The following is a 17,664-nucleotide window of genomic DNA, read 5'->3' on the forward strand; positions in this document are numbered from 1 at the left end:
CTGAAATGGTCATTTCACCAAAACTTCCAGGTCGTGCATTGGACATGGCAGCTTGGCAATTCATGAGCACACAGCGGGACTAAGCCAATAAATGCGCAGAAGAGAGCTAGACATACACCTGCATTGCCTGGGAAGGCATGCCCCTTCAGGTACAGCACATCCCCCGGCAGAGCTGCCTGCACTGCGCGCTCGTCCCTGACGCCATACCCCTGTGTGTCCTGGAAGAGCAGCCGCTGCAGGGGCCGCCGATCTGCAAACCTGTTCTCCACAAACTCTGTGCCGGCTCCAAAATAGGTGCACAGCAAGCGCATCTGCAACCCATGACCAGCTCGTTTCACTTCCTTATACGATTCCATCTGGTCTTACAGCATGTGTGGCACATGACGGGGCCAGTGCCTTCAGGATGGCTGTAGGAAAGTGCGAGCTAGACAGTGCTCACCGTGACATGGTCAGCGTGCCACCTTGGGCAGAGAGTCCTGTCAATGAGTGCCAAGGTTGCCGACAGACGTCCACGTCCTGAAGGACACATCATGGCTGTCACTGTGCTGGCTCTGTGTACAACTTGTTGCTCTCAAGGTGATGTGTCCTGCCTCAGGCTCTTGTTACGAAACACTATCTTAAAGCAGCAGCTGCGCACCGAGGAGGCTGCAGAAGTCCAGAGCAAGCTCCTGCATGTCTTGCAGAAGCCACTGCTCTACTTCTGAGGAGTCCAGGACACCGTCAAGGAGGCCCTTGAGCAAGTGCCCTTCTTCTGGCATTGTCAAATTAACCTGCACAGATATAAGGAAACTGTGGTTTTCAGCCTCTTTCTGTGAAGTGGTATGTCCTTTTGCTGGATCAAGCATAGCTTACCTGATGCTTGAAGGGAGACAATCTCTGGACTACTTTCAGCCTCTCCTCAACATTGGAAGGGACAGATCTCCTCTGTATGACACTATTGTATTGCTGCGTGAAAAGCTGCTCTTTGTGACTGCCGATCCTGATATCATCGTGCAGATTTTGGAATGGACGAAAGCCTAGGCCTGGTAGAACAGTTGCTGGTACTTTGATACGAGGTAGAGCAACTTGACACTTTGGGGTCATCACGTATACAATGCACACATTACATAGATCTGTGAAATTCAAAAGGAAAGTGGGTCAACTAGAGCATTCTAAATTGCCTCCAATGCACTATATGTCTCGATCTATGTTCCGCAAGAACGCAAGCCAGCAATTCCAGCCCCGCACAGTACGCAAACACTCTCAACAAAATTCAAAGTCTTAGATCTAGTCGGACTTGTTTCAAGTGTCTGTATTCTCGAATGTCAGGTTCGCAGGTAAGCCTAATCTGTCTAATGGCAGGCGTTACAACCATGCAAAAGAGGTGTTTCGATGGTGCTTGATTGGCGTCCAACAATCGAATAAATCTTATCAAATCTTGCGTGAAGGCTCTGCAGGACTTTCTGTGTGGCTGCGCCTCTGAGGCTTCTGGGCTGGGATGGATGGCGCTGCAGCAGGCACAGTGCTGCCAGGCGCAAGGGGCGGTCTGAGTGCTTGCAGGGAGTGACTCTTGGCGAGCGAAGCCTGCCCCAACGCCTCTGAATGATCGCCTGCAGTCAACAGAAAGGGAAGATAAAGCTACCTGGAAGCCTGTAATGCGCAAAATGTTATTCACTTCAACCTTGAATGCATCATGCATGAGGGTTCCTGGTATATTGCCTGATCGAGGCGTCCAGCTGTCCAGTGCATCTGGTTTGTTAAACACCGGCCTCATCACCCGCTCATCAAAGTCAGCCCACCACTCTGACAGCTGCACCGACTGCCGTTTGCCCTTGACCACGGTCCTGCATGCACGCAATTAAAAAACGTGATGCTATCACTGGGGCTCCTTGTCAGGTCATGTAGATGATTGCTGGCACCTCACAAGTTCCTAAGCAGCCACCATGGGCATTCCATATTCCTCGAATAATTTATATCAACAATAAAAACAATCACAACAAGGATCTTCTAGACTTTACTGGGCCAGAGTAGCGTTGATGCAGCTGCAAGCACCAGGAGCCAGATTGAAAAACAACTCCACTGGCTCAAGTCAAGTCCAAACGGGAGGCCCACTTGATGGATGCGCGCAGAGGCAGCCGCGAAGCGCTGCTTGTGCTGGGGCCGGCAGGCACTTTGGCAGGCTTTGGCAGTGGCGGCGCAGCCAGGGATGCCAGCCCAGAGCCCTCTGACGCCGTCCTGCGTGGCACAGATCTTCGCTTTTGACATGACAATATGACTTTAACACCATGCTGGTCGTGAGAAAAATGCCCATGTCTCTGGACCGTCAAAAGAGCATCAACTCTCCTTCCAGTGTTCAGGGATGGCCTCATGCGCATATGTGGTGTGTTATGCTTTGTCTGACCCATCATGTACCATGGCAAACAAATATTCTCAATTCTGCAGTGCCAAGCAAGGGTCCCATCCAGTGGTTAACTGAAAGGTGTCGGACTGGGCAGGCACCTCTTGAGGCTGGGAGGCTCAGGCCCAAACTTGATGCGCGGCGCTCGAGGGGCGGCAACCTCGGGCGGCACTGCAAAGCTGCTGATGGCTGGGTCCGCAGCATCTGCGAATGCCCAATTCGATGCAGACGCTTGGGCCTCTGCTGCACCCCTGCGTCAAGCATAATGCACGTCTGACTGCATGGATTTTGTAAAGAATGTATTGTCAGCCCGGCAAAATATTACACTTCAACCTTCCGCACATTTCCCAAAAAAATCCAATGGCACATTTGTTCTTGAGCCACGGCCATGGCAGCTTCTGAGAGATCCCCACATGACAATGGCTACAAATGTTCAAAAATAATGGTTTGGGATGTACCGCACCTGCTGGAGGCAGCTGCAGGCTCGTCCCACCTAGTGTGCAGCGGCTGCGAGCCGGATCTAACCAGTGAGTCAGCGGGGGGCGTTTGGAACCGCCTGAGATCGCCCTTGACTAGGATGGGGTGCAGGTCCTTCGCCTGCAGCCGGGGCCGGCTGGCCGCCTGACTGGGCGCTGCATGGTCTGCAATGTCCTGCAGTACCTCCTCCTCGCCAACCCTGTCATCCACCCTCGCACCTGCCCACACAAGGGGAATGGTTTCAACCCTAGCTAGTGTAATTACACCCCCATGTCAACATAAATTAAAGTCCCTGAGCTGGCTGGTCCTCCCTCTCTCAGCATGCACGCATGCATGCTGCTGCTGTCCCGTTGCATGCAAAACATTTCGGTTCCCCAGATCTGAGTCCTCTAGATGTGGTCACCTGCGACTTGCTTCTTGCCTCTTGGCAGGAAGAGCATGTAAGAAATAAGATGTGGTCACCTGAAGCATGGTGGTGAGTCAGCAGCCCGTTGCGTTCGTTCTCCCCCTGGTCCAGGTCATCATCGTCGTCCGAGAAGGCTCCCTCGCTGAAGGCGGTGGCATCGGTCTCATAGCCGCTCTCGGAGGGCGCCACATCGACCACTGAGTAAGCGGCGGGGATCTTGGGGGATCCATTGTGGGGCGTTGTCTGCATCATCAGCTCAATGCCCTCCTCCCCATGCTCCCCCTGCTCGCTCGGCGCTGCATACCACACCATCGGCATTATACGCATGCATGCGCCTTGCAAGCCAGTGAGTGTTCGATGCCCGATGAAGGTGTTCGATGAAGCGGCAGACTGCCACACCATTGGCTCTTCCGTCAATTCAGTATAGAGAGAAACCTGACGGGAAAAGAATTCTCCAGTACATGGATCTGACCTGGAGCATGGACTTTTCACCAGAGGCAGATTGCAACTGTGACTTCACTCAGACAGTTACACGCTATCAGCCAACTTCAGGAATGCCTCACTCTGAACATCAATTTCAGTGCAGAACACAGATCAAGCAATGTCCAGAAGCTGGCATGCATGGAAATGCCCTTGTCATGCTCTTCAAACAGGCAATGTGCAGAACAAGCACAGAGGAGAGGGCAGCGCACGTTTGGCACCGAGCAGGAGATCGAGCATGGGCTTGGTGATGGCTCCATAGACGACGGTGGAGAATAAAACGACTGTCAGCGTCATGCTGATGAGTGATGACTTCATCTGGTCCACTGTCGTGCCATCTGGGTCATAGTACAGGTACACCAGCGCCACTGACACCGCCCCGCGCATCGCCCCCGCCCACCTGCATTTGAATTCTCTCTGGTTGTAAGGAGATGACCATTAAGTGGGGGAGCCTGCCCATAGAATACATGGCAGGAATGTGTGAAGGGGAGGCCTGGATCACGCAAAGGGGCTATATAGTTATTTGGTCATCAGAGACCTGGCGTTTCAACCATTCCAATTTTCCCTTTGCTGTCTCATTCCTGATTGCCAATCTCAAGAGCCCTTCTTTTGCGGAAGAATTTGATGATACAATATGTCACTTGCAGGACTCAAGGGCTGGAAAACGTTTGATATTATTGTTACTAATGATAATGTCACTTGAAATGGGTGCTGGAGTTTTAGAAACACATGCATTGCAAATTCCTGGTTTTCAAAAGTGCTTGTTTGCTTCTGTATTGGCATGCGCGCGCACCAGGCAACGACGATCTGGCGGAAAGGCAGCTTCTCCTTGGACCAGTAGTTGTGGGCGGCCAGAATGGGGAACACAAACACCCCGCGGCTCACCAGCAGCAGCACCATTATGATGCCAAACAGCGCCATCGCCGGCCCCACAAATGTGTTCTGCACTCAACACAGTACATCAAATGAATACAGTGGTGTGCACTGGCACTGCCAGACAGACAGCATCTTTCCACGGCGCAAATGAAGTACTTGGTGCTTGTATCACGATGCACCTTACCTCTTGGACTGGAAAGGTGTGCAATACTCTGATGTTATATAATGACATGGTCATCAGCACAGGCAAAGTGTTTGCAACTGTTGCTAAACGTCATGTCGTGTCAAGTGGCAAGTGCATGCTGGCGATTACTCACCTTCCATTTGAGAGGATCAAGAGCATCCAAACCCACGTACACAAAGATGCTGCCCTCCGACATGAAGGAGATTGTTTCATAGAAGCTGAGGACCGCCGCCCTCTGCTGCTTGGTGATGTTGTGCAGTGCATAGTGGCTCATTGTGACAGAGCAGCAGAAGAGCGACACTATCCCGCTCAGCCCCGTGTAGTCACCCACTAGGTAGCTCAGATAAGCCACCATTCCCACTATTCCCACCGCCTGCAATTCATGGGGGCATGTTGTCATGGTAGATACAGGTGCCATGGTGATGGACAGGTTGAAGTCTGCCCATAAGACTAACTAGCCTCAGGCGGCTCTCAACAGGTCTCTAAAATGTATTAAGTAGAGATAGCAACAGACAGTCCTGATCACCGTGTACTGATTGAATGCACATTCTGTCGTTTCCTGTTTATGACAGGAAGTCGTAAGGGCAAGAAGGCCATTCAGTGTGGCATGACATCATGTATAGGAGCGAACCTGTGGTGCATGTGGCACGTTGAAGTTCTTGAGGAGCAGAGAACAGAAGAGGCCAAAGACTAGGCCCAGCAGCAGGCTTGCTGCAAAAAGGTACAGAAATTTGCCGAATATGATGCCCACTGTTGCCGCGTTCATCTGTGGTGTCTCGCCCAGGCGCTGCATAATCCACAGACCGGCAGGGCTCAGCCAAGAACAGCGAATATCTTATTTTAGTGATCTTCCCGGGGTGACAGCACTCAACACAACGCTGCCTGGAAAATAGGGGCCTCTTTCATTGCAACAGTGTTTCTCATAGCTGCAAATGGCTCAGAAGCAACCTCAGGAATGCATGCAATCAAGGTCATTATTGTCTAAGCTGTGAAGCGGCCCTGATGAAGTGCACACCTGCACAGTGCGCAGCAGCGCGACAGTGGTGGCATCATTGATGACGCCCTCCCCAAAGACCATGTTGAACAGGAGCGGCGCCCGGTCTTGCTCAAGCACTTGCAGCACGGCCACACTGTCCGTGGTGGCAAATATGGCCCCCAGAGCCAAACAGTCCTGATCCCACACATGTGCACCATAAGATGACGTTACCACAGGACGACTGGTGCACTGAAGTTTCACATATGTGGTGTGCGGTGCGGGTGTCAGAAAATCTACAAAAGGACTAGGACGTCGAAGTTATGCATGTGGGGTGCACTACTGATGAAACTATGCAGGAGATCAGCTCACCGCGAGTGTTATGTTGATGAACTTTGAGAAGCCGTACAGAGTGACGGCGATGACTGCAAAAGCAATATAGGTTCCCAAGATTCCCAGGCTTGCTATCGTGGGTAGATTGCGAAAGAATGCCTTTTTTCTGACTGACAGCCCGGCGTATAATATTATGGGCGGCAAGAAAAACCTGCACATGCACAGCCGCTCAGTAAGGCTCCAGTGACGCATGCAAACTATCAAGAGATGGTCAAGGGAATGTGGCATTTTCTGGTGGCAATGCGTGCATAAAAATCTCTTAGTGTCAGGGCCATGGTAAGGCAGTAGGCTGGACCGCTCACACAAAGAAGTTGGAGTGATTGAAAGTCAGCAACTGCTGCGTCAGATCGCCGTCCAGTAATATGCCACTGAGTACAAGGATGATGCCACCCAGGGCAAGCCCCGTGACGGCGGCTGACATTCCTTCTCCCACATATTTTGAGCTGGGCACAGAAAGTTGCTGTTACACCATGCAGTTGGCATACACCTCCCAGATTGATGAAGCTGCTGTCGCAAGTACAGGCACTACTGGCAGGTATTTATCGATAGAGGGAGTACCTGTGCGATATTTTGTGCCCGAGAGACATCCATAAAATCATTGAGAACACCATCATGCCTGTACATTGTCAGAACAACACGTCTCAAAACATCCATTCGGGATTACAAAATCACGCGCATACAGACTGTATAGAGTAACATCATTGCTACAAGCCTGCATGTACGCCATCGGCTCCAATATCTCGCGCAAGTTGATGCCAACCGCATTTCACGTAAATTACCTGTAGAAAGATGGGTCGCCTCGTGACCACTGGAGGAAGACGTGTGGCTACCTGCACCCGGATCTACTGGTGCCACAGTGCCATCCATTGAAGACACGTCTTCCATTGCAACTCTTCTGTGAAGGTTTCAAAATCGTGGGTCAAACCACACGTGAGACATCCCGATAGGAGCACCTCGAAGAAAAATCTTCGAAGGGAGATGTCAACGGATAATGTCTTTCCAAGAGCCTTGTGACATTTTGGTCTATCTATTGCAATCTTTTGCCCAAGAAATGGCGACGAATCACTGCTGCCCTGATGCCAGGGCGCAGACGGTTACAGATCACGTCAGCTTTAGTAAAGAATCACCTAATTTATGCTTGAAGCCTTGCTTCAGAACGTCTTGCCTCACAACAGCTCAATTTGCAAGCAGATCAGCATCCAAAATTGTAGCAAAATCAATTTAAGCATGATCGGCATGATCTTCCTGATCGTAATGGACAAAATCGTGTGAAGCAACTACTACTGCAAATCTTGTGATGGACTGGAACGATGATCTCGCGGCCCTTGCCGACGATGAGGAGCCTAGCTTGGTCGATATGGAGACAGTGAACGAAGAAGCAGACACATCTGCAGATGCTCAGCAGGAAGCTCATGAGGTTGCACAGCGGGAGAGAAGCCGATTTCCCCTGAAGGAAGGAGACAATCAGTACCTCGTCAGCAAGACGTAAGTTACAGAGAGATCTGACTGCATCAGTCTTCCAAATTGTTCTACAGGCATCCATTGCTTCGTAATTGTCGATATTTTTCTTATTCTTGGCGATGGGTCCTTGTCCGTTCCTTTTCTACGCCAGTGGACTGCAATCTGAACCGCATTCCAAAAATATAAGCATTGCATGCTATTCAGATGGTTGTCTTTGCATTGGCTGCATCCTGGTGTCACGATCGTCGACTGATCATCGTCTTGTCGATCAGGTGGTTTCGTGATTGGGAGGCGTATGCCGGCTATCCTCCCGGAGGGCAGCAATTGATCAGGGCAGAACATTCGAGCCATGCACGGCCTGGCACGATCGACAACAGTGATATCCTGGACAGTAGTGCTGTGGACAAGCTCAAGCCCCATCTGCAGGAGGGAAAAGAGTTCAAGCTGCTGTCGGAGGAGGCCTGGACCTACCTGCATGGCCTGTATAGTGGAGGGCCGGTCATCTCACGCAGAGTAGTGATGCAGAAAGGACAGGCAGTGGTCGAGATATATCCCGTGGTCCTGCGCATCAGGCGGTCCTCTGATCCCGGCAGTGCTGTCTCCATCAGTGTCAGCGTGGAGGTAGGCTGCAGATGCCAGAGAGAAGCACATGACAGCATTCAACCGCCTGAACATGATGGATATTGCTGTGTGTCACCACAAAGAAAGGATTTCATTGATGGCAGGCACTGCAGAGTTTTGCTGCTGGTGCAGGCGACCTTCGCTGACCTCAAGGAGAAGGCATGCAAGGTGTACAACCTGGAGGAGGTGGATGTGAAGATGTGGGACTACTGGGGCGGCAACTACTATGACGGCCCCAATGGCCTTCTGGATGACAGTCCTGATGAGAAATTGGCCCAGGGCACACTCACCGAGAACCAGGAGATCATGCTGCTAGAGAAGGTGACTCTCTCTCGTGTGTCAAGGGCCCGTCCTTCTGCTCTTGTGCGTGACAGGCTTTCACTTTCTTATTGGCATCTTGATAATGCTTGTGATTCCTTGTGCTCACTGTGATCACATTGCAGGATGAGGATGGCAATTTTCCCGAGGTGAAGCCGAGGGGGGCTAGCACTGTTGGCCCCAGCCAGGCCACCCCCATCCAGCTGGGCCGCCCCACCACAAATGTGAACACCACCAGCAACTACTCATTTGGACGTAACAGCTATTCCACCGACACAACCTACCAGGTGTGCGTCGCCTCGAGGAAATGGAAAATATTTGCCAGCAGCTTAGCTCTGTTAATCATAGTGGCCTGTGCCAGGCAAGGGGCGCTGCGTTAGCCGCAGCACTATCAAAATGAGGGTTGCAGGCTGTGTGGATGTTTGGTGTATTCCGCTAGTCATTAGTGACCAGATGATCTCTGATTAAGGCATCCTGTTGCAGCTTTAATAGCATGGATGTGTGCCAGGCCTGGCTTGGGCAAAGGGGCACTGCAGTATTTTGGGTAGACATGTCCACATTCTCTATCACTTCTACACATGCAGGACAATTCTTCTTCCATGTCGTTGTTATATTGTGTGCCTTGATGCCTTCAGGTGGAGGGGAGGAAGAGGGGTCTGGCGGGGCTGTCCAACCTGGGCAACACGTGCTTCATGAACAGCAGCGTGCAGTGCCTGGCGCATGCAGCGCCCCTGGTGCGCGTGTTCCTTACCGGCGCCTACAAGCGCGACCTCAACCCCGACAACCCCCTCGGCAACAAGGGCGAGCTCGCGGAAGCTTTCGGCAGCCTCATGAAGCTGCTCTGGCAGGTGCGCGACACCTGCATGCAATTCCTAGACAAGCAAAGTAGGATCATCCTAAAACCAGAGCGCACGTCACAGCATGCGTTGGGGTCACATGCACCAACTTCATGAGGCTACTGAGGCGGTTAAGAGATGATAGGCCTTCCATGATCATTTCAGCTTTGCGCAGCAGGAAGACATGTGAATGCCCCTTGCTTTTACTTCCCAAGAACACTGATCGTAGACCCTCTTGTACTACCTTCATGTATCCACCCCCTGCACTAGATCTTGATATAAAATCGCCGGCCCTCACTGTTGCAAGTGCTTGCGCTATGGCGCTGTTCATAAATGTACATACCATATATCCCTTACTGCGCAGGGCGGGGTGGGGTCGGTGTCGCCCAAGGGCTTCAAGGCGGCGCTGGCGCGGTTTGCGCCGCAGTTTGGCGGCTACAGCCAGCAGGACAGCCAGGAGCTGCTGGCCTTCCTGCTGGACGGCCTGCACGAGGACCTCAACCGCGTGCGCCAGAAGCCCTATGTCGAAGAGGCCGACGCGGAAGGCCGCCCCGACAAGGTCGTCGCCGCTGAGGCCTGGGACAACTACCGCAAGCGCAACGACTCCGTCGTCGTCGACCACTTCCAGGTGCCAGTCACCCAGGGCCATGCTAGATGGTCATGCTACATCCGAATGTGGAGGTGCTTTGTATGCTGTGGTTCTATGCCTTTGAACAGCTGTCCAAGGGTGTGTCTGTCATAGGACAGGTGCTATCATGTAAGAGGTTGCAATGCTCCAGGTTGTAATTGACCGTGTCGATCCAGGAGGACGCGAGATGTTCTACTGGAACTGCCTGATCACCAATATCCTGGAGAATGTCAATTTGTGACCGGCCCGCGGATCCTGTTTTGCAAAATAAACACTTGAAGAGAGTGTAGGACCGAGGAGTCTAAGTCCCTGTGGCTGCGTGCAGGGCCTGTACAAGTCCACCCTGGTCTGCCCGCAGTGCAGCTTCTCCTCGGTCAAGTTTGACCCGTTCATGTACCTGTCCCTGCCGCTGCCTTCCTCCAAGACGCGCACCCTCTACATCACCCTCATCTATGTCGACGGCTCCCAGCTGCCCATCATCCACGCCATCGACGTGCCCAAGACAGGTCTGACCTCACAATCACGCCTTGCTGGCGACCCTCTTCTTTGGCATGCATTGAGGACATGCTTGAATTGCGACTGCCGGTGCTATGTTTGGCAAATCCCGTGTGAGGCACTTCCGGCCAACATCCATGGTAAAGACATAAATGTTCTCTGGAGTTTATGATTGCCTGTAGCAGGGGTGCACTACCGATCTGGTCATTTGAATGCATTGTGTCTTTCTGTGCATGAGCTGGGCCCCTTACTCTATAAGCTTTTGATGCAGCCACGGTTGGGGCGGCAGATAAGGCCCTGGTCCACAGTTGCGACAAGCATGAAGTCATGTTCTCTTTTTCTGCATCAATTGATTACAATGTTTTGCAGCAGCCACGGTCGGAGCGGTGTATGAGGCACTAGTTCACAGCTGCTCTTCTCGCCAATACCTTTGCTTCCATCTGTCTAGAAGATGACAGAAGATCTTCCATCAACTTGCACCGTACCAACTTTGTTTTTATTCCTGGCTGTAGCAACGGTGGGAGCGGTGTATGAGGCGCTGGCTCAGCATGCGGGCGTGGCCGGCAGCGCAGACCCGATGGAGGTGCTTCTGCTAGCACTGCTGGCAGGCAACCGCATCACGCGCACCTACACTGACTCTGGGCAGCCCATGCCCGAAAAGCGTGACTCCGCGCAGCTGCTGGCCTACCGCTATGCCTCCCCTGCCGAGGGCCCCAAGTCCGGCCACAGCGAGGTCCATTTCCTGCACAGGTGCGGGCACCCTTCTCCCCTCGCAAAGCTCACAGGGAGGCATGCACACATGCATTTCCCTCTGCACAGGTGCTTGCACCCTTCTCTGTAATGCATGGCTTTGCTCTGGTGGATGCATGGACATGCAGTGTCACTGCAGAGGTGCCTCCACCCTCTATGTTTTGCTCTGGCGCCACTCTGCTGGGAGCAGATTTCCTGTGGTTCCATTGTTTCTTGGCATGTCATTCCTGCCAAATCATCGGCGCATAACTAGATCCACGAATGATCTGCAGGCTGCTGCTCTGCTCTGCTCGGCTGCTAGCGTATCTGCAGGTTGCACACTCTGATAAATTTATGCTAGGAAGCAAGAAAAGGAGAGAAGAGAACATCTGCTGTCTTATGGTCGCAGGCGGCGGCTGCGCAAGCGGGCGGGCTTTGGCGGGTCAGAGGCCTCGAGCGTGTTTGCAGCGCCGCTGGTGCTGTTCCTGCCCGAGGATGACATCCAGGCTCTGCGCGAGCAGACGGTAAAGGAGAACCTGGAGTGGAACCAGAAGGAGTACACTGTGGAGCGGCCCAACAATGTGGAAAGGCTGCTGGAGGACGCTCTCAGGTGAGACCAATCTCTTCTCATGTTCCTGCATGTTTTGGTGTCGCTCAAGGAAAGAAACAATCAACTATCACCAGAATAGAAACGAGCTTCCCAACCTGTAATGACCCGGATGGAAGTCGAGAGTATGATTTTGCCAGTGTGTTTACAGTGATGAATTGGCCAGCTCAGGACATGTGATGTGAGATGTGGCTCCGTGTGTTTGCAGGCCTTTCAAGCGCCCAAAGGTCGAGGACGCCAGCCACCCAGCATCAGACGCAGAAAATGCCCCCAGCGCCAGTGGACGAGACATGTCCACCGCCATTGGTGCGCAGTCCGTGTGCTCACCATGCTTCTGACAGGGCAATGTGCCCCATGCCTCTTGCAGCTGTATGTCCAGTGCAAACTCTCATTGCAGCTGATCAATTTGGCAGGCAGGGTATTGAGGGCGTGGGCGCACCTTGCAGATGACATGTTTGCGAGGGCAAGTTCCCTGCCCAACGGCAGCACCACCCCAACACCGGGCGCACCAGCAGATGTATTTGGGAGCGCGTCACCCCTGCCTGCTTTCGGGGGGCCCTCTCCTTCCAGCGCAATGGATATCGATAAAGAGCTACAGGACATGTCGGGGCCCTTGCAGTCCCCGCACGAGTCCTTTGAGCTGCTGGAGAACCCCAAAGGTGCGGCTTCATTAGCCTGTGCCAGTCTCCTGCCCCAAGCACTCCATGCAAAGTAAAATGCCAAAGTAATCAGTCAATTTGGAGATGGGCAACAGGCATACATCCTGCGCATATCCTTTCTGGGCAAGTGGCAATTTCTCTCTATGTGTCTCTCTATTCTTCTTCAGCATCTTCTATTTTGGCAATTATGCGGCATGTTTGTGTGCAAGCATTTTCTGTGCTGACATGTTCTTATTGTGTGGCAGGTGATGACATGTCTCCTGAGCGTGTGGACGCCGCTGCGGAGTTCAATCAGCCCTTTAGCGACGAAGAGTCTGTCCCCATTGAAGTGGAAGCCCCGGAGGGCGCCAGTGGTGCGCTCATATCCACTGCACCTCCTAGTATTTAAAATTCGTTCTCATACAAGCCTGACATATCTTGTTCATTTTCAACCTGCACGATTGGGGTGAGTAGTGAGAGCAAGGCTGTCATTGTCTCAGCAGGAGATGGCGAGGTGTCCAGTCAGCAGCGGATAGAGGTGGCAGCGGAGCAGCAGCAGAGCAGTGCTCTGCAATGGGGAGGTGTGCATGCTTCCACCTTGGTATCACATGTGGGCCTGCTGAACCTGATCAATCCCACGCTGGAGTCTTTCATGCCAGCACAGTACAGCAAGTTGGATGTATCTGGGGTCTTAACATTAAAAATTGACCAGTGATATAGGCGTTTGACAAAGATGGGTCTGAGGCTGGTTGGTGTGTTGCAGAAGCGTCAGCAACACCAGCAAATGCAGTGGACGATGGCTGGGTGGGCGACGATGACACCTGGGGCAATGTCTCAGGCACATGGCCTGGCATGGGTGCGTGACCACCTCGATCTTCTGATGTGGCGGATTACCTCAGGCTGCCTGCCCTGAGGACGCTCACTGCTTGGTGGAAGTTTCTGGTCCTGCATGCAAGGATCGACTGATTTCAGGAGTGTATTAAACTCGGAGTCTGTGAGCGCTGAGGCTGCCATGCATTTGAGGAATCTTACTGCTGCAGGTCTATGTTTTGAGCCTCAGAGGCTATGGGTGCCAAGGCTGCTATGCATATGTTTCGACTGGCTGGAATTTATGCTGATGCAGGCCCCGACCCGGACCCAAATTCCATCCCAGACAGCCCGCCCCCTTTGGGAAACGAGTGCCTGGAATCTTCCCCGGCCCCCAACGTGACCCCCCAGGCCACTCCCAATGCCAGCCCCATCGTGAGCCCTGACAACAGCCCCCGCGGCATCCCCACAGCCCAGCCCTTCAACATGTGGCAGCAGGTGCGCCTGGGCCCACAGCATGTAATCACAGCATGTGACTCACAGCAGGAAGAAATTTCTGCAGCAATCTGGTCGGCCTGTCATTTGGACTCATTTAGGGCACAGTTGCACCTGTCTGTGCACTGCCCGATTGAACAAGTCTCCAAATGCCGGCCTGATGGCTGCACAGAGAGTGCCTCTTGCGTGCTGGTGTGGCATTGAAATCTAGAAGGCCAGGCAGACGTCAATGAGCAAGAATGAGTACGGAGGATGATAGCAGTGTGTGACTGGTGTGCGCAGAGTCAGAGCGAGGAGAATGATGATGCAACGGCGGAGCCCATCGCCTTGGCCAATGGGGACGTGAAGGCACAGTGGCCCTGGCGGCTGAAGTGGGCTGATTCGAACGGGGGCACCCGCCTCTACGTGGAGCCCAGCACTACTGCCCAGCAGCTGCACTTTGCAGGCACGCTCATACCAAATGTGTGCAAGAGACACTCCTGAAAAGTAGGGACAAGGCTCTGGTCATGGGAAGGGCAGCGAGCGGGAATGAATTTGACCCAACTGTGGATATGAGTCACTGCCTCCAGTCCGTGATCTTTAAGCTTGCTGGCTGCAGCTCCCTGGTACTGATTTTCTCTCTCTTGAAAGTAGAGCTGATCCACTGCATGGCCACTTGCTTGATGGGTTGTAAGTGTTACCAAGTATGGGAAGAGCTGGAGGTCCTCGGTGATCCGATTGTGCGCTTGCTGGTGCTCCACTCTGCATTTCTTCCTTTCTTCACTTCAAAGTCAGTGTTGTGAGGTCAAACTCAGGCACCCCACTGTGTTGGCAATACATCGCCATGGGTCGGATTTAAAAAAATCGATGTGCGCTGCTGCAGTGGAGTGGGCGGCGGAGGGCGCTGCGGAGTATGACGTGGCGGCGCTGGAGTCGCCGCGGCTGAGCGACAGTGCGCGCGCCGCCCAGGAGCGCGAGCAGGCCACCACCAGCACCAGCTTCAGCCTCCACCAGTGCGTCGAGGTGCGCATGTGGCTTCTGTTGCACCCGGCTGCACATGGTCTCATTGATTCACCAATAAATTAGTTCTGACTTCAAATCTTGTAGAGTGGGCTTGATTGGCGCGAATTCCTATCAACAGGCGTCATGGTCAATGCCCAGGCACTCCTGGAAGACGAACCATGCGAACTGTTGATCGGATTGAAGTCGTACTGCTGCGCAATTCGCCATGCCTTTAGGGTGACAAATCATCAGCAATACACTAGAGGCCAATCTCAAGTTCATGCTGGATTTGATCCTGCTGTGTGTATTTACTCTGGCACCGGGCACAGCGGGCTCAGGTCGGGCCTGAAGTTGAGCTTGACCGATTTTCACACCGACGACCAATCGTGAGCGAGCGAACGTCGCATACAAGAAGCTACACTGTGTTGTTCTGCTGCGCTGAGCACATTGGAGCTGCAGTTTACTGCATTTATTGAACGGTACTTGGAAGCACCAGTGCCAGGAGTCTTGGCCCTTTCCAAGGTCTCAGGGAATGAGTGAGTAATCAGTAGCAACCGATGATGTGGTCATGACATGCGTATCTGTGCGCAGGCGTTCCTGCAGCCGGAGCAGCTGGACGCGGCAGACTCGTGGTACTGCGGGCGGTGCAAGGAGCACGTGCGCGCGGAGAAGAAGCTAGACCTGTGGAGCCTGCCGGAGCTGCTGGTGGTGCACCTCAAGCGCTTCTCCTACTCGCGCCACTCCCGCGACAAACTCGACGCCCCCGTCCACTTCCCCCTCTCCGCCCTCGACCTATCCTCCTTCCTCCTCCGCGAGCAGGTGCCGCTCCTGATGGCCCTCCAAGCTTTTTCCTCCTGCCCTGCTCAGCCGTGTATGTATCACCATATCCTTCGGCCATGGCCTGTTCTGCCAGGCGAGGATCACTCCTTCACAGCACGGTCTTGATAACTATCCCACACTCGCGTGTCAGCCTGGGAGGACATCAGCAAATGTGCTGGATTGCCGATGTATTGTGCAACGAAAGACCTGATACTGCCTGACCTTGAAGTCAATGGAGTCTTTGCGCCTTTACAACGTAAAAGAGATGCTGAGGAGAAGAGCTGCGCATCTGCAGGATGTGGCGCCGGTGTACGACCTGTATGCGGTGAGCAACCATTTTGGCGGCCTGGGCGGGGGCCACTACACGGCGTACTGCCGCATGGACGACGACGGTTGGCACTGCTTTGACGACTCCCACGTCAGCCCTGCCGATGAGTCATCCGTGCAGTCCAAGGCCGCCTACCTCCTCTTCTACCGCCGCCGCCACGAAGCCCAGCTGGAGCCCGGTGCGACCCTATCCCTCCCTGACATTGATGTCGTTGTTGCATGGCCCAGTGGGTTTATTGAAGGACACTCCACCGAGGCAGCAAAATACCGACCCTTGAGGGTTCAGACATACTAAAATGCAGAAAATATGCATTCATGTATTGGACAATGATATAATGCACTTAGGGATGCTTGCAAGCCGGTGGTGCAGAAAGGACAATTAAGTACCTGAAGTGCATTCTGGTGCGCTGGGACACATATCATATGTTCTGTTTGTCTGGTCAGCAGGCACCCTGCCAGAGGAGCTACCGGATGGGGACATGGCGAATGCAGCAGCAGCCACCTGCAACTCTGAGCAGCCGGCAGAAGCCTCGCAGCGCGCAGAGCCGAAGCAGCATGCGCTGCCCAACGGCAACGCCTTGGCAGAGCCGGCCAGCACGGCAGGCGCAGCGGATGATGATGTGGCAGGGGAGGGAACGCGTGAGAACGGGGGCTTGCCCACAACGCAGCTGGAGGACTCGTTCGTGTTCCTGTCGGATGGTGGCAGCAGCAAGGAGGAGGACCTGTACGGCGACACCAGCCCTGACGCCGGCGCCACTGCAGCCCTGCAGACCTCTCCCGGAGGTCCGCCCCATTCCTTCCTTTGCACAAGTCCCTATGATGCACAAGATTTAGCAGGTCAAACTAACACCTTAGGGTCCAGTGGATTACAAGTCCCTGCTGTGCTCGCAGCACAAGAAAAACTGCAGCACGCAAACCTGCCCTGGTTTTGTCTCCTTAGACCATCAAGCAAATATTATACCATCAAAAGCTGGGTCAGCTTTTGTCTGAGCTTGAAGAGATAATATATCTTTCTGACAGCGGCTCGCCAGCTCATACTTAGCCCAATTGGTTGGTTCCATGTTCACCCTGGTCCAGGTTCCATGTGACAAGCCACAGATAGCCGACTCTCTCTTCCTGCTGCATGATTGTCTCCTCCCAACGCGGCAGCGGGGAACTGGCCTTGTCTATTATGTGGTCATTCAGTGTTGTAAGTTCTGAGTGCCGCTGCGGTTGCTACAGGTGGGCAGGGTGCGCAGTTTTTCGAGTCAGCGGCGTTTAAGGAGGAGGAATTGAGTTGCAATGGCTTCACCTCGGCCCGCAAACTGTTTTGACGCATGACAGCTGCCGAGATTTAGACACAACGTCGGCTGGGAAGGAACTGACTGTCTCACAGAGATCACCTTCAATGTTAGGCAAGATATAGATTCGTGCTGTGCTGTGATGTGAAGAGTTTCATTGCATGCACCTTACGTGACATGGCAAAGAACCCTGGAACCAACATGAACTCACTTTAGAAATGCATTGATGTCTAGAAGGTGCGCAATTGCATGAGCAACGTTCTGCGAGACATGTCACCCGTATTACTTATATTGTTTGGACATGTGCCTGCATGCAAAGGGTTTGCAGCATGCATCTTCATGTCCTGTGCACACTTGTAGCAAAGATATTTGTAACAGCAGAAGAATTTTGCAGAAGAAAACTTTAGAGGACGACAGGGGCACTTTTGAATGCAATCTACGTGCACATGCATCTTG

General features: G+C 53.2%; 2 protein-coding genes across 2 annotated transcripts; one reads left to right on the forward strand and one right to left on the reverse strand.

Moving 5' to 3' along the window:
- Positions 1-4,001: 4,001 nt before the first annotated feature.
- COCSUDRAFT_3701 (Sodium/hydrogen exchanger) lies at positions 4,002-6,608 on the reverse strand (the record flags this gene model as incomplete). The annotated part of the gene is made up of 7 exons (XM_005645295.1): positions 4,002-4,140; positions 4,534-4,687; positions 4,930-5,254; positions 5,450-5,587; positions 5,816-5,971; positions 6,146-6,317; positions 6,469-6,608. Coding segments are annotated over 7 exons (1,224 nt in total), but the record flags the coding sequence as incomplete, so codon positions are not given.
- A 2,611-nt stretch (positions 6,609-9,219) lies between these two features.
- COCSUDRAFT_18080 (peptidase C19, ubiquitin carboxyl-terminal hydrolase 2) lies at positions 9,220-16,223 on the forward strand (the record flags this gene model as incomplete). The annotated part of the gene is made up of 5 exons (XM_005645296.1): positions 9,220-9,414; positions 9,767-10,030; positions 10,356-10,484; positions 15,374-15,601; positions 15,897-16,223. Coding segments are annotated over 5 exons (1,143 nt in total), but the record flags the coding sequence as incomplete, so codon positions are not given.
- Between the last annotated feature and the right edge of the window lie 1,441 nt (positions 16,224-17,664).

Source organism: Coccomyxa subellipsoidea (genome assembly GCF_000258705.1).
Source record: "Coccomyxa subellipsoidea C-169, whole genome shotgun sequence".
NCBI classification, from domain to species: domain Eukaryota; kingdom Viridiplantae; phylum Chlorophyta; class Trebouxiophyceae; family Coccomyxaceae; genus Coccomyxa; species Coccomyxa subellipsoidea.